At 45.4% G+C, this 15,647-nt stretch overlaps 1 protein-coding gene across 1 annotated transcript in view; it reads left to right on the forward strand.

Moving 5' to 3' along the window:
- MERTK (MER proto-oncogene, tyrosine kinase) overlaps positions 1-15,647 on the forward strand; it is a 140,833-nt gene that overhangs the window by 21,140 nt on the left and 104,046 nt on the right. The window contains exons 2-3 of the mRNA XM_006156649.2: positions 1,223-1,613; positions 14,129-14,229. Of these exons, the coding sequence (XP_006156711.1) occupies positions 1,223-1,613; positions 14,129-14,229 (492 nt within the window). The remainder of the gene's footprint in view (positions 1-1,222; positions 1,614-14,128; positions 14,230-15,647) is intronic.

Below are 15,647 nucleotides of genomic sequence, written 5' to 3' on the forward strand. Positions count from 1 at the left end.
CAGAGACAGACAGAGTGAGAGAGAGAAAGTGGGAAAGCCAGCCACCAGGTCCGGGACTCGAACCACGGTCGACCATGTGGGAGTCCAGCACCCTTAACCACCACGCCACCTGCCGGCCCCCAAATACACAGTTTTAAAAATGTGTATGGAGCCAGCAAATGGTGTGGTGGTTAAAGCTCTGCACTTCCACCTAGCTAACTGCAGTTCAAGGCCAGACCTGGCAGTTTGAAAAACACACCAGAGCATATGTGTGCATGCCCAAAATCCCAAAAGGGAAAATGGAGGAAAAGGGATTGTGATGTGGCCATCCCTCTTGGAGATTGATTTCTCACTTTCTCTCTTTGTCTCTCTTTCATAAGAGCACTTGCCCTATGGTAAAAAAAAAAAAAAAGCTGAAAGTATAACTATTATGAGGCTGTATTTTTAGAAATACTTGTGGGCCAGATAAAAACATTTCCATATTCGTTCCAGCAGGCAGGCATTTTGCTGAAAGCTCTAAGTCATTCGATAGCTGGTAATATAAATATACTATTTTTGTTGAGGTACAGGATTGTAAACTCATCTCTTTGTGACTAGTAGCACCTTTTCAGGAATATTGGCCAAATTTGCAGCATGTCTGTCACTGTGCAGATGGTAAGAAAAGTGACCTTGATCCCTCCTGTGCCATCGCCTTCCTGTTAGGCTGTTGAGTTGCGTTTGCAGGACTTGAAATGAGTCACCACTAAAAAAAATTGTTTTTAGGTGCCAGGCAGTGATGCAGCAGTTAGGCAGCTGGGTCCACATAAGGCAGCTGGATCCCTAGCCTCCCTGAGGACACTGAGCATGGGCATGCCCCCTGTGATCCTGGCCACCTAAGCCTGGGGGTGGATCGCTGTGTGAGGACTCTGTTGTGGTATCTGTTTTTCCCTCTTTCTCTGTGTCTCTCTCATGGAAGAATTAAATAAGTTGCTTATTGTGCTAATGATGCCTCCACAGCTTAACACTTCACAATAAGCACTTAACACTTCACTTAAGCACTCTTTAGGACACAGATGAACAAATGAATGGAGTGATGAATGAGAGTGTATTTCCAGATGCACCTCTTCAATAAATTCTGTTCATCTTTCCTGAAGGCATAGAAGATTCCTCATTTTTCCCTCATCATGGCCTAAGTAGTTGTGGACCTACTTGAAAAATTTTCTCTATTATTTAAAAGCTAAACATTGGACATTTTCTTTTACAGCTATTGCTGAGGCAAGGGAAGAACCTTTCCCAGGGAGCCTGCAAGTCGACCACACGCCATTTTCCTTTCCTCACACCAGTGGGTACCAGCCGGCCTTGGTGTTTCCATCAGCGCAGCCTGGAAGACCGCAGACAGGAAATGCAGCCATTGCCCGCGTGACCTCCGCCGGGTCAAAGCTTCTCCCGCCTCTTGCGTTCAATCACACGGTTGGACACATAATACTTTCTGAACATAAAGATGTCAAATTTAATTGCTCAATCAAAGTACCTAATATGTACCAGGACACTCCAATTGCTTGGTGGAAAGATGGGAAGGAATTGCTTGGGGCACATCACACAATTACGCAGTTTTACCCAGATGATGAAGTCACAGCTATAATTGCTTCCTTCAGGTACGTGTGCTTTCTTCCTCTGTTAGTGTCATTATGCTAATGATGCCTCCACAGCTTCCCACTTCACAATAAAAAAACAGCCTTTTGTTTTCTGTGTAAGCTGCCTGCTGGTCCTGTTAGGATGTAGATGAATAGCTGACCTTTTTCCAAATGAGCTTGACCCCATTGGAACTATTGGTTCACACTCTGGGGGTTGAAGGCCTATTTCCCACCTGACCTACCAGTCATACCCTGTACAGCCAGACCCAAGAGCTCTACTGTGAGCGAGAACACTTGCTTTTTTTTTTCTTTCTTTCTTTTTTAATGTGAGGGAAAGTATACACATGCACAAGAGAGAGAGAGAGAGAGACAGAGGGAGTTGTTTTTGTTTTTGATTTTGTTTTTTTAAGAGAGATTTTTGCTAGCAGGCACATGTGCTCACTGGAGAGACAGAGACAGAGAGACAGAAAGTGAGAAGTCACCCCTCAGGAATGATGGCCATGCCACAGTCCTTTCTCCACAATTCTCCTCTTGGAATTTGGGGCATGCATTCACCGTGGGTTTCAAGCTCCTAGGTCTGACACTTGAACCACAGTTGGCCATGTGGGAGTCCAGCAACATAACCATTATGCCATCTGCTGGTCCCCAGAGGGAGGTTTTTGACAGAATCTCACCATATCACAGTCCTCCAGCCTCCTATTTAGCAAAGACTACAGATGCACGCCACCACACCCAGCCTGTTTGGTTGGCCTGGGAAATGAACTTGGGCCTTGCATGTGGCCCAGCCACAAACAATATAAGTGAGGTAGAGAAATCATTGGCTACATTTTCTTTTTTTTTTTTGGAGAGGTTTTTCTTGCTATAGGGTATGTGTGCTCGCCAGACAGACAGAGAGAGAGACAGAGAGACAGAAAGCGAGAAATCACCCCCTAGGGGGGATGGCCACGCTGCAGTCCCTTCTCCTCCATTCTCCTCTCAGGATCTTAGACACTCATGCACATGCGCCCAGCGTGAGTTTAAGCCACCGGATCCGGGACTCGAACCACAGTTGACTACATGGGAGTCCAGCAACATAGCCATTACGCTAACTGCTAGTCCCACCATTGGCTACATTTTGAAGTTTGCCTGCATTGACCTGGTTTAAAAGGTGGGATGTATGTCTGTGATTGACTGAAGCCTAGCTGCTGTGATTGGCTTTCAAGCTTAAGGTTGCCACATAGGCAATTCAACAGAACTTGAGCCTGGAATGTGATGATAATTGAGGACCATAGTTCTTTGTAAAATGGCCTGCTTAAAAAGGTATTATCTTTGTTGTTAGTCTAGTAATGCAAGTTATAACAACGTAGAGGCCTACCAGGAGAAATATAAAGATTTAAAAAACTTTGAAAAACACAAGCCTGTCATCTCCTATTTAGGATGCCTGTAAACTGACTATTAGTTGTACCTGTAAACACATCCTCTGTTCTTTAATCTCGAGAGACTTTTTAGTATATCTGGTGGCTGAGTGTAAGGAAGCAGCTGTATCAGCCACTTCTTTAATTAAACTTCGTGTGGTGATAAAGTCAGAAGAGAGGTAGGTACAACATTCAATTTTGTTTAGTATTAAACATAAGCCGCTAACTTGAGCAAAAAGGATATCTAAACCTGGATGATATTTCATTAAGTGTTTTGTTAAACTTGTATGTTAATCATTCACCTTTTGGAGTGTGGCTTTTACCCACCTGAAACCATAGGAAGGCTTATTGGCTATAAATTTTGGAAATTTTTTTCAGTTATAGATAAGATTTTAAAATAATCAGTATTTTATTATTGTCAAAAGCAAAGCTGTAGGGGGCCAGCAGTTAGTGTAATGGCTGTGTCGCCCAGGGCGGATGGCCATGCCGCAATCCCTCTCCTCCATTCTCCTCTCGGGATCTTGGGCACGCACGCACATGCGCCCGCCGTGAGTTTAAGCCACCGGGTCCGGACGTGAACTGCGGTCAACAACGTGGGAGTCCATCAACATAGCCATTATGCTAACTGCTGGTCTCCAGATAGTCTTTTTCTGTTGTCATTTTTAGAAGACCCCTACTCTGGACCATGGAGGGTTTGATTGTCTTCAGTCAGTGAATCACAAACAGCATTCTTTACCTGATGAAAATACACTTTGGCATATTGCATTAAAGCCTGGCAGAGTTTAGATACCTCAGATTTGTCCAAAAATGTCTTATGGAGAGAAATGCATTTTTAAATAAGCTTTTGACCACTGTTACAGTGTATCTAGAATACCGCATTCTCCCAAATGTTGCTCCGCTCTGCTCCATTGCTCCCTCCTAGAATCCCACAGATCATAAAATAGCTGCTTCTCTTCTACTGCCACTTTGTATTCTCTACCCGTTGCTCATAACCAGGAGGTTGTTCATTTGTTTGCACCGGGACTTCTTTACATATAGTTTTAGAACTGGATTGGCCTGTGGTCCTTAAAAGCTCAAGATGTGGTCAGAGCCTTGCAATGTTGGAGCGAGAACCTTTTCCGTGATTCCTCCACTCTGGAGTGGAGCCCTCTTTGATCTGCTGCATTTTCACTTTTTGTGACCTGACAACTTGGCACAGTCCCAAAGTGTGTAAGGCCCTTCAGTGAGTCATTTTATGCTTCCTTTTTAGAAGCCACCTCATAATTACCACAGTCCTGCCAACTCTGGTTACTGCTTCGTGTGTTTAGTTTAGTGTTAGAGTTTAGTTGTGCCTTTTCCCCAGGTTATGGGCTTGGCCAGTGCATCCCCCTCATCCTCACAGCGAAGAACACGAGCCCCGTGTTTTCTCTTGGTTCATGTAAGCTCTGGCTGAGTCAGGCTGCTGCCATTCTCAGCCAGGAGCTGAGACCACACAGAACATTTGACTGAACTTTGTGCCTGCATCAGCTACAAAAAGCCAATGTCTTACCATTGTATGGACATAGCTTCTGATGGGAGAAGTAAAATCATCCTTTAATAACAACTGAGGCTTAGAGAAACAAAGTGGCACATCGGTCTCACTGGGTGACGCTTCCCAGGAAGGGGAGGGAGCACGCATGCCTCTGCCTCGGCTGGGCCAGCCATGTGACTACGGGTGAGCCGCCCCATTCTCACTGACTGTAGTTCCCAGTCCGTGATGTGCCATGGAATGTTCAGAGGATTAAGCTGGAAAGTTGTAAAGTTTAGAGTCGTTGATGCCTTATTTTAGACTTGTGCCTTTAGAATGCAGAGGGTAACCTGGATGGTATTCTGAGAGCTTTAGAACTGTCAAGTAGTATTTATTCTCTTGCATATATTCAGCTTATTATACATAAACTCAGTCTAAAGGAGAAAAAAAAAATCTTATTTGACCTGCAAACTTAGCTTAAGATCAAATTTAGTGTTGAGAATTTTTGTGAAGAATGGACGTAACTGATTTGGGTATCATATAGAACAATCCAAAATCTGTCTTTTTTTTTTTTTTAAAGAAGAATTATTTATTTAATTAATTACATTTTTTATTATTATTATTTAGAGAGATTTTGCTATAGGGTGCATATGCTTGCCAGAAAGACAGAGAGAGACAGAGAGACAGAAAGCGAGAAATCATCCCCCAGGGGGGATGGCCACACCGCAATCTCTTCTTCTCCATTCTCCTCTCGAGATCTTGGGCATGCATTCACACGCACCTGGCGTGAGTTTAAACCACCAGGTCTGGGACTCAAACCACAGTCTACTACATGGAAGTCCAGCGACATAGCCATTACGCTAACTGCTGGTCCCATTATTTTTTAATTTGACCAGAGAGAGAAGGAATGTGAGAAAGCAAGCCACTTGGTTGAGGACTTGAACCGCAATTAGCCGTGTGGGAGTCCAGCACCTGAACCACCATGCCACCTGCCGGCTCCCCAAATCTCTCTTTGTAATAGTCTTCAGTTATATTAAGGTAATGTTCAGGTGGGACAGTAGCTGTTAAGGTAAGTCAGTGAAGTAAATTATAGAAACCTAATGAAGATTCTAAGTGTTAGTATAATTTCCTGGTAGGAGAGAAGGATGCTAGTGATCCTAAACTATCTTTTTTTTTTCTTTTTTTTGAGAGGTTTTTGCTATAGGGCATGTGTGCTCGCCAGAAAGACAGAGAGAGACAGAGAGACAGAAAGCGAGAAATCACCCCCCAGGGGGGATAGCCACACCGCAGTCCCTTTTCCTCCATTCTCCTCTCAGGATCTTGGGCACCCATGCACACGTGCCCGGCGTGAGTTTAAGCCGCCAGGCCCTGGACTCGAACCACGGTCGACTACATGGGAGTCCAGCGACACAGCCATTATGCTAACTGCTGGTCCCATCCTAAACTATCTTTTGTATGAGGACACAAAAGGCCCTGTGAGGAGGGTGACTTGTCCAGGGTTGCTAGATACTGAGTTAGTCAGACAAACAGGGAGCCTGGTTTCTACACGGGAAGCATTCTCTTTTCTTACATTTTCTGAGCTCTAAAGAAATCTGCTCTGGTTCCCAGAAACAAAGAAGAGTTAAAAGATGGTTCTAGGTTTTCACTGTATACACTTTTATTAGAAATTCGTTAGTCTACAATTTTGTTGGTGTTGCTTTAACACCATGTAGACCATGTGTATTCAGGGAATATACTAATAAAATTGTATGAAGGGACGAGAACACAAAATATAGACACCTGTGTGTTGACAGAGGTCAGAGGGACTCTAGAGAGAAACACATGGTATTTTGAGTTTAAGTCATAGGACTGTTTTTCTGTAAGGTACTATGATCACACATAGAAATTCCCACAGGAGCCAGACAGTGGCCCAGTCACCCAACATAACACAACACTCTGCAAGGCTGACCTACACCGAAAGATTCCTAGTTTGTGTCCAGAGACTTCCCTGAACACACTGGGCATGCGTAGGCTGGGGGTAGATCACTGCATGGAGAAACTGTTGGAATGCCTGTCTCACTGTCTCTTTGTTTCTCTTGCTCATGGAAGAAAGCAAAAAAAAAAAAAAAAAAAAAAACCCAACCTAAAATGAAAGAAAAATTCCCATTATTGAATTTTTATAGGGCACGTGCACTCACAATACAGAGCGAAAGTGAGAAAGCAAGCTGCCAGGTCTGGGACTCGAACTGCAGTCGGCCATGTGGGAGTCCAGTGCCTTAACCACCACACCACCTGCTGGTCCTTATTCACTTAATATCACATTATGAACTTTCCCTTTATTATTAGAAGTCTTTGGAATATTCGAGAGCCAGCCTCATAGCACAGTGGTTAAGTGCCGTGCATAGGGGGTTGGATCCTACATGGGTGACAACGGTCTGCCCTCAGGGTTAAAAACATGCCAGGTGCACAAGATGGAGAGAGGGAGGAAAAGCTGTGGTGTGACCACACTCTGTCGGGAGTTTCTCTGTCTGACACATGCACATAGCCTCTAGCATAAAAAAGAAATCCCAGTGACTGCCGTATATCACTGTGACTTGCTATTGTAACACGAAAGCAAATGTGGAGGAGTGCAAATGAAACAATAAAGAGAACGCAATGAAAACTAGTTTCAGCCTTGTATTTGCCAAGGATGGGACAAATCCAAGGGAAGAAATAGCTGATCTGATCCTTCTAGTCCAGGTGCCCTCGTGAGCTAGGTCCATACGATGCTAGTATTTCACCTGCTTTTCCTATTTTACGTGAGTGTCTGTTGTGATTGACAGAGCCAAGAGCTGTCTTTCACTACTAGATGTGAAAAACATGTCTGCTAGCAGCTGGGGGTACTGCATTATAACTGATGACTTGGCGATAGACACTGCCAGTTCACGCCCACCTCCTGGCCTGGTTCTGGCTGGTGGGGGTTCAGGCCGCATCCCTCCAGAGCATTTGCCAGGCCTCCTTTGTGGGATGTGAGTCACTGGACTACGCCTCCACCTCGGCGCTCTGAACCCCCTCCTCTGCATCCAGTATCAACTCGTAACTAGCACATCCAGTCATCCAGGCCACTGCTTGGTCAAAACCATTCTCTGAAGTCTCTAAAGGAGGGTGGAATTCGTAGGATATAATTATCTGTAATGACTGGTACAGAGAATAAAAAAGCCCTCTAGCTTAGGTGGATATGCTGCCTGTCAAGTAGCGGATTTCAGAAAGGCAGTAGCCGTAGATTGGATGACTGGGAAATTCAGCCCTCAAGTAGAAACAGAAACTCAGGCTCCCATTACCTTTAGGCCATGCAGATTTAGTTATCAGGATATTTATATGAAGGCAAAGTATTTGTTTTCTGTTTTGTCAAGTGGTTCCCAGTGCTCTTTAAATTCTGGCATATGGGCCAGCAGATGGCATAGTGGTTAAAGCACTGGACTCCTATGTGGTCAACTGCTGTTCCAGTCCTGGACCTGATGGCTTGAAACTTACACCAGGCCTGTGTGCGTGTGTGGGCAAAATCCTGAGAGGAGAATGGAAGAGATGGGATTGCGGCATGGCTGTCCCCCTGAGGTTTCTTGTTTTCTGTCTCTGTCTTTCTGGTGAGCGCATGGACCCTAAGCAAAAATCTCTCTCAAAAAAAATTTTTTTTAATAATAGTAATAAATAAATAAATTTTGGCAAAACTGATTTTTACTTTCTCAGTAAATTTCCTCTTAAAAATGTTAAGTGGGTAGTTTGAGTCTCCTCAAATCACACACCCTCTGAGCCCCCTCTGCAGCTGGTGCCTGACACTGAGACCATGTGTCTGCAGGGCTCCCTCAGGCTCTGTGCGGAGCGCCTTGCCCGCTCCTGCCTTCCAGGGCTCTGATGATGCCTCTTATTTTTTGTTTTTTTTTTTTTTTTTTGTTTTAGCTTAACTTCATTTATGTATTTATTTTAATTTGACCAGAGAGGAATAGAGAAAGAGAGAGGGAAAGTGAGAAAGCAAGCCGCCAGGTCTGAGACTCAAACCATGGTTTGGCCATGGGGAGTCCAGCACCCTTAACCACCACACCACCTGCCAGCCTCTCTCGTTGGTTCTTTATTCTGCTGTTGGTGATGCGGTAGCAGCAAAAGTGGAATTGTACATGAGCAATCAGCAAAATATCTAGAAGATAAGGACATCATTTTTATTTTTTTGCCAAATCATCAGCTGGGGAGGTTATTATTAATCACAGATGCCTGGTGCTCAGATTTGCTTCATGTTCACAAGATTGCCTTCCAGCTCAGAGCCCCTTGCACTTGGATTATCCTTTAAACCCTGAATGCACCATCTGAATGCTGTTGGTGGACGCCGGAAGCATATCAGTGGGTCTTGGTATTTATTTTTTTTTAATTTGACCAAACAGAGTGGGAGGTGAGGCAGAGTGAGAAAGCAAGCTGCTTAGTTCAGGATCAAACTGTGGTCAGCCATGTGGGAGCTCACTACCTTAACCACCATACCATTTGCTGACCCCTTGCTATTTCCTTCGTTTAAATTTGTACTCAATTTTAATGTTTTTTATTGTAAAATATACATAACGTGAAATTCACCATTTTAGGGCTAGCCCTGTCATCTAGTGGTTAGTGGAGCCAGATTCCAATGTCCAACCACAGTCCAAAACCCAGGCCTAGCAGCTTGAGAAATACTCCAGTATGTGTATGTGTATGTGTATGTGTATGTGTATGTGTGTGTCCCAAATCCCCACAGGCTGGAGAAAAGGAGGAGAAGGGATTATGGCGTGATCAGGCCCCATCGGGGGTTCTTTCTCCCTCCCCCTTACTTTTCCTCTCCGTCTGGTGAGTGCACATGCCCCTCAGCAAATTTAAAAAAATAACCCTTTTAATTTTGTGTTTGTTTTGCTACAAGGGCACGTGCACTTGTAGCAAACAGGAAGAGAGAGGGAAAGTGAGAAACCACCACTACCACCACTCGCCGCCAGGGAAGATGGCCACACCATAATCCCTTTTGTTTTACTCTTCTCTTGGGGTTTGGGGCACACACGCACACGTGCCTGCCATGTTTTCCTAATCACAGGCTCTAGGACACACACCACACAGTAGGCCATGTGGGATCCAGCACCTTACCCACTGTGCTACCTGCTGGCTCCGTTACCATTTTAACTCTTAGTGGGGGTGCAGTTCAGTGGCATTAAATACATTCACGTTGTACAACCATCACCACCATCTGTCTCCAGAACGCCTTCTCTTTCCCAAACTGAAACTTTCCCATGAAAGAGTAACTCTCCATTCCTCCTTTTCCTACCCCCGATAACCTCTAATCTGCTTTCTATCTCTCTAATTTGACTTTTCTAGGTACCTCATATAAGTGAAACCATACAATATTATGTCCTCATTTATATTTCTTTTATTGCCCAAAGGCACATGCGCTCACTAAAGAGAGAAAGAGAACCCCCAGTGGGGCGTGGTCACACTGCAATCTTTTTTCCTCTATTTCTCTATCCCGTCAGGATCCCAGACATGCACTTAGCATGTTTTTCAAGCTGCTGGGGCCAGGATTCAAACCACAGACAACTATATGAGATCCATCCAACTCCCTGTGCACAGGGCTCAACTGCTGTGCTACAGGGCTGCCCTGGGTTTCTTTTCTTTTTTTTTTTTTTGGAGAGGTTTTCGCTATAGGGCACATGCGCTCGCCAGACAGACAGAGAGAGACATAGAGACAGAAAGCGAGAAATCCCCCCCCAGGGGGGATGGTCACGCCGCAATCCCTTCTCCTCCATTCTCCTCTCGCGGGATCTTGGGCGGGCACGCACGCACACGTGCCCGGCGTGAGTTTTAAGTCACCGGGTCCGGGACGCGAACCACGGTCAACTACATGGGAGTCCAGTGACATAGTCATTATGCTAACTGCTGGTTCCCTTTTTTTTTGAAGAGGTTTTTGCTATAGGGCGCGTGCGCTTGCCAGACAGAGAGACAGAAAGCGAGAAATCACCCCCAAGGGAGAATGGCCAGGCCGCAATCCCTTCTCCATTCTCTTGGGATCTTGGGCACCCACGCACACGCGCCCAGCATGAGTTTAAGCCACCGGGTCCGTGACTCAAACCACGGTCGACTACATGGGAGTTCAGCAACATAGCCATTATGGTAACTGCTGGTCCCTGCACTGGGTTTCTTATAAGACAACTAAGCTTAGCTACTGCGTAGGAGCCATTTCCAAGCAGGCCAGCCTCAGTGTGGCAGTAGTGCAGGATGGAGGGTGCTGTGTGCTGCAGGCTGTCCTCAGGCTAACCCAGCTGAGACTGCCCTGTATACAGGGCATTTGCAGCTACTGATCCTACAGTTGTGGCCAGGTGGTTCCTGTCTAGACACCATGGCCGGATCTGTCATTTCTTTCACACTCGCTGGTTCAGATGTTTGTATTTGACCAAAATCTGATGAGATTTTTCTGCCATTTTAAAAAGCAGTGCATATTCATGATAAAACATTCCAAATGTCCAAAAATTCTCTCCTCCTCTCCAGCCTCTAGCCCTCTTCCTAGAGGGAGCTGAGGTTACCCATCTCTTTGGTAACTTTCCAGAGATATTCAGTCCATATGAAATTCCTATGTGTGTGTGTGTGTTCCTGGTATGGTATGTTAATCTAATAGAGTGTTACTCATAGCTGTGGTTAAATCAATACCCAGGGCTCACATTTTTTGTGGTTATGGAAATTCTGTTTTCGGCTGAATCATGTAATATATTATAATGATATGCTACTTCTTGAATCACTTTCTGACTTCTGTGAATTTAATAGTATTCTTGCTTGTGAGTTTGTATAATTTCCCAAGAATCATTCACTCTGCCTTCCTTAAACTCTAAAGGAAATGTGCCCCTCCTCTCACAATGACAGAATTATCAGAATAATAATGTTATTGGAGAAGCCTGTCCTGGTCCCTGCCTTCTCATGCTTCAGTCTGGGCAAGTTGTCCTCCAGGTTGAAGACCTCCTCTGTGGTCTAGTCCCTGTTTCCTGGTGCGCAGATCCTCTTCTGTCTTAGTTTTCACTCTCTCGCTATTTTTTTTGTTGTTGTTGTTAGAGGTCATATGCACTTGCCAGAGAGAGAGAGAGAAAGAGAGAGAAATGAGGGGAACTCCCTCACTTTGGCACAAAGCCCATCTTCCATTAACTTCCTAGAACCTGCATGTTCTGAAAAATGCCATTTTTCCCACCTTCACCTTGAAGGAGTTCGGCTGGACACAGAATTCAAAAAGGAAAGTAATTTCCTGTAAGATGTCCATGTCATTGACATAGTCCCCCTGTGTTCCCAGAGTTGCCGTTGAGAAGTACAGTGCTATGCCCGTTCACTCATAAGGGACCAGCTTTCTTCTCTTGGGACTTCTGGGTCCTTCCCTTTATCCTGGAGTTGCAACATTCCTAACCAGGCCTCGTGATGGGTCTTTTTTCTCCCACTCTGCTGCCCACGGAAGGGCCTGGTTAGGAAAGACCTGCCTCTTCAAGGCTGAGGCCTTTTCTTAAATGATCCTATCTTCCCTTTTCGTGTTCTTTCTGGAACTCTTAGTAGTCAGGATGCCAGATTGCTATTCTGAGCTCCTAACTTTTGGGTTTGAGCTTCCTGTTTTGGCTGGGGAGAGGGGAGAGTTCAAGAGCAGCCCCTCCTCTGGTCCCCAGCCCCTCCCTCGTGCTGCCCTCGCAGGGGAGCCCTCCGTGAGGTCTAGAGCACCAGGAGTAGAATCATCTGTGGGAAATCTTTGCTGCGATGTAGGTGAAATGGGCCTGGCCTTGCCAATTAATGCAGGCACCTAGTCTGGCCGGCTGGGCGGTCACTAAACTGTTCATGATGTGAGTGACTAAAGACAAAGCGTGCATTGTGTTCCCTTCGTGCTCCTCGTGTTTCTTTTCTGTTCCTGGGCGGAATTTTCCTTGCTGGTTGGCTCAGGGTCTGACCAACTCTATATCAGATGTTCTCTAACAGATAGCGCTCTAACTGGAGCATAAGGAAAAGAAAAGGGGTTTATGATAAAGTCTTTGGAACTTCTTTCTTTTTAAAATTTTAAAAAGAATTATTTATTTAATTTTATTTATTCTTTTTTTAAATTATTTTAATTTGACCAGAGAGAGACAGAGAGAGAGAGAGAGAGAAAAGAAAAGTGAGAAAGCAAGCCACAAAGTCCAGGACTCAAACCATGGTTGGCTACGTGGGAGTGTCCAGTGCCTTAACCACCAATGCCCCCCGCTGATCCCTCTTTTTAAATTTTTTTATTAGTTTTTGCTACATGGTGTGTGAGCTTGCTAGAGACTGAGAGAGAGAGAGAGCAAGAAAACAAAAAAGAAGGAAAGTGAGACACCCCCCCTCCTCCGCCCTCCAGGAGGATAGCGACAAGGCAGTCCCTTCTCTTCCATTGTCCTCTCAGGATTTGGGGTATGCATGCACATGCATGCATGTGTGTTTTTCAAGCATCTGGAGCCAGGACTCCAACTGAGCAATTGGCCATGTGGGAATCTGGCCACCTTAATCTTCACGCCACCTGCTCTGGCCCAAAATAATTTGAATTTCAACATGTAAATGCTGGGAATTTTGCCTCTAGACTGTTTTAGAACTGGAGACTGTTACATCAACTTTTCCCGGTCTCCTCTGACACCATGCTGATTTCAGGTTTGTCAGCCCCACTGTCATGTGACCTGATTGTCACCCATGTGACCTAACTGGCTACCCAAGAAGGGTAAAGACCTGGGGAGTTGCATGGTAGTCCACCCCCAAGCACATGGCACATGGCGGCTGCAGATGTAGTGATGCTGTCACGGGTCAATTTCTAAAATGATAGCTCCAGAAAGTTTCAAACAGGACAAAGGGATCCCAACCCTCCATTTTTATGGTAGTCACAGTCTTGGGAAACTAGGTGGATATTAACGCCATACAAAATGTTTTGTGTGTTTATAAAATCAAATTTGTTTCTAGTCTCAGAAGGTCATTTGGGATATGGAACGGTTTCCCCTGGCCCCTAAGAGCCACGGTGCCCTCTAATCATTGTGATCACTAAAATAAACTCCATAAACTCTCAAAATGCACTGAGAGGGCCAACCCCCACTGTACAGAACCCCTGGAGTAAAGTCTGCCTTAGAGATCAAGACAGGTGTCAGCATATGTATTAGTCAGGGATCTTCAGACACAGAACCACTAGGAATATATACATAGGGAGAAGAGAGGGAAGGAAGAAGACAGAGAGGAAAGGGAGGGAGAGAGAAATTCACTTTAGTGAATTAGATCACCCAGTAATGGAGATGGACAAATTTGAAATCAGCATTGTGTAGACTGGAAACCAAGGAAGAAGCTGACCCTGCAGTCTCCAGTCCTAAGGCAGTCTGGAGGCCGATCCCCCTCATCTGCAGGGGGCCTCAGTCTTCGTAAAGCCAACTGATGAGGCCCACCCACCTTATGAAGGATAATCTCCTTTACTCAAGGGCTGCTGATTTAAATGGTCATCACATCTGAACAATGCCTTCACAACACCACCTAGACTGGTGTTTGACCAACCGACCGACCACAGCCTCGCCAATTTGACACAATGAAATTAACCATCACAGCATATGACACAGAGGTTGAAAATGTTTGTTTCTGTAGTAGGAACTCATAGGGCAGTCACTGTAAATATGTCTATGTGTTTTTCTTTGAAGCATAACCAGTGTGCAGCGTTCAGACAATGGGACGTATATCTGTAAGATGAAAATAAACAATGAAGAGATCGTGTCTGACCCAATCTACGTGGAGGTACAAGGTATGTCCAGAGGCCACAGTGTCATTGCAGACAGACTAATGTTTTAGAGCCTATATTAAATATTTGGTGGATAATGCTCTAGAGTTTGGCCCTCCTGTATATATTTCCATATGCAAACCTTGCAAATGTATCAGTACTGAAATTTTACAATTTTAGACACTGAGCAATAGTGTAAATTAATTCAGTTCTTAGAGTTGGAGTGCCATCCTAGGTATTAGAGGTGAGATCAAAGAGAAATTATGGGCTTCCTTGTTCTGCAATTATTTATAATTTTAGAAAAGCTAAAGACTTCCTCTTAGGAAACAAAATGCATTCTGTTACTCAGTTCTCAAGCAGCTCTAGATACCACTCACCTGGTTACGTTGCTGTTTATTAATCGGTGTTATTTTCCTGTCTCCTATATGCAGATGGGAGGGCGAGTGTTTGTTTTGGACTGGTCAGTAGTTCAGACTTCCTTGGGGTCCTAGGATCTGCTAGGCACATGGTGCCAAGAAATTCCATGAGATCCCGTGGGCATCAGTAGGGGTGAGGAGTGAGACATCCGGTGAGGAAGAGGCATTGTCTGCCCTCCAAGAACTTGAACTCTAGTGGGAGTTGATGTGAGCCGATGCACAAGTGAACTGGCCCAGGCGAGCTCAGATACCGGGTTTGAGGCCCTGGTCTGAAGGTTCGCATGTTTGGTTCTGCAATGGCAGGACTCAGTCAAGAAAGGCTGCGAGGGGGAACCTCCTTTATTACCACCCTCAAGGGATTGCTCCCCACTACTCTGGGGCTTCCCTACAGGGCCCCACATCCCTACTCTCTGAGGTGCCCCTATCAACAGAGTGTAGATCTCTCTTTCTTCTTTTCTTTCTTCCCCCCTCCCCCAAAGGGCACATGTACTCACTAGAGACAGAGGAAGAGAGAGGGAGAGTGGAATGTACCCCCAGTGATGTGTGGTCATGCCACAGTCCCTTCTCCATTTCTCCATCCTGTTGGGGTCTGGGGCATGCAAGCACATGTGTCTGGCTTGCACCAGGTCTGGGACCTGGGCCGCATAGCCGACCGTGTCAGATCCAGGTCTTTTGACCTCTCTGTAGCTTTCTCCAGACCTGCCCTCATCTCAGACTTCCGAGTAGGCGATTAGCTTTTCAACTAGAAGCATCTCCCACCAAAAGGTCTTCTGCTACCCTATCTTTTGTAAGCCTGACCTTAGGACCCCCTAATGCTTCAGGAGACCTGAAGGAGGGAGGAAGGAAGCAGGGAGGAGGGGAGAAGTAAGGAAGGAAGGAGTGAGGGAGGGAGACAGGGAGAGGGGAGAAGAGACTCTCTCAGGCCTTACTCCAGGCCCACCTGGCCAGACAGCTAGTGCCTCAGGGTTATGTCAGTCTCAGCCAGAGATGGGGTTACCTCCATTTGCTGCTACTCTGGAAAAAAAA

Source organism: Tupaia chinensis, unplaced genomic scaffold (assembly GCF_000334495.1).
Source record: "Tupaia chinensis unplaced genomic scaffold, TupChi_1.0 Scaffold000511_1, whole genome shotgun sequence".
NCBI classification, from domain to species: Eukaryota; Metazoa; Chordata; class Mammalia; order Scandentia; family Tupaiidae; genus Tupaia; species Tupaia belangeri.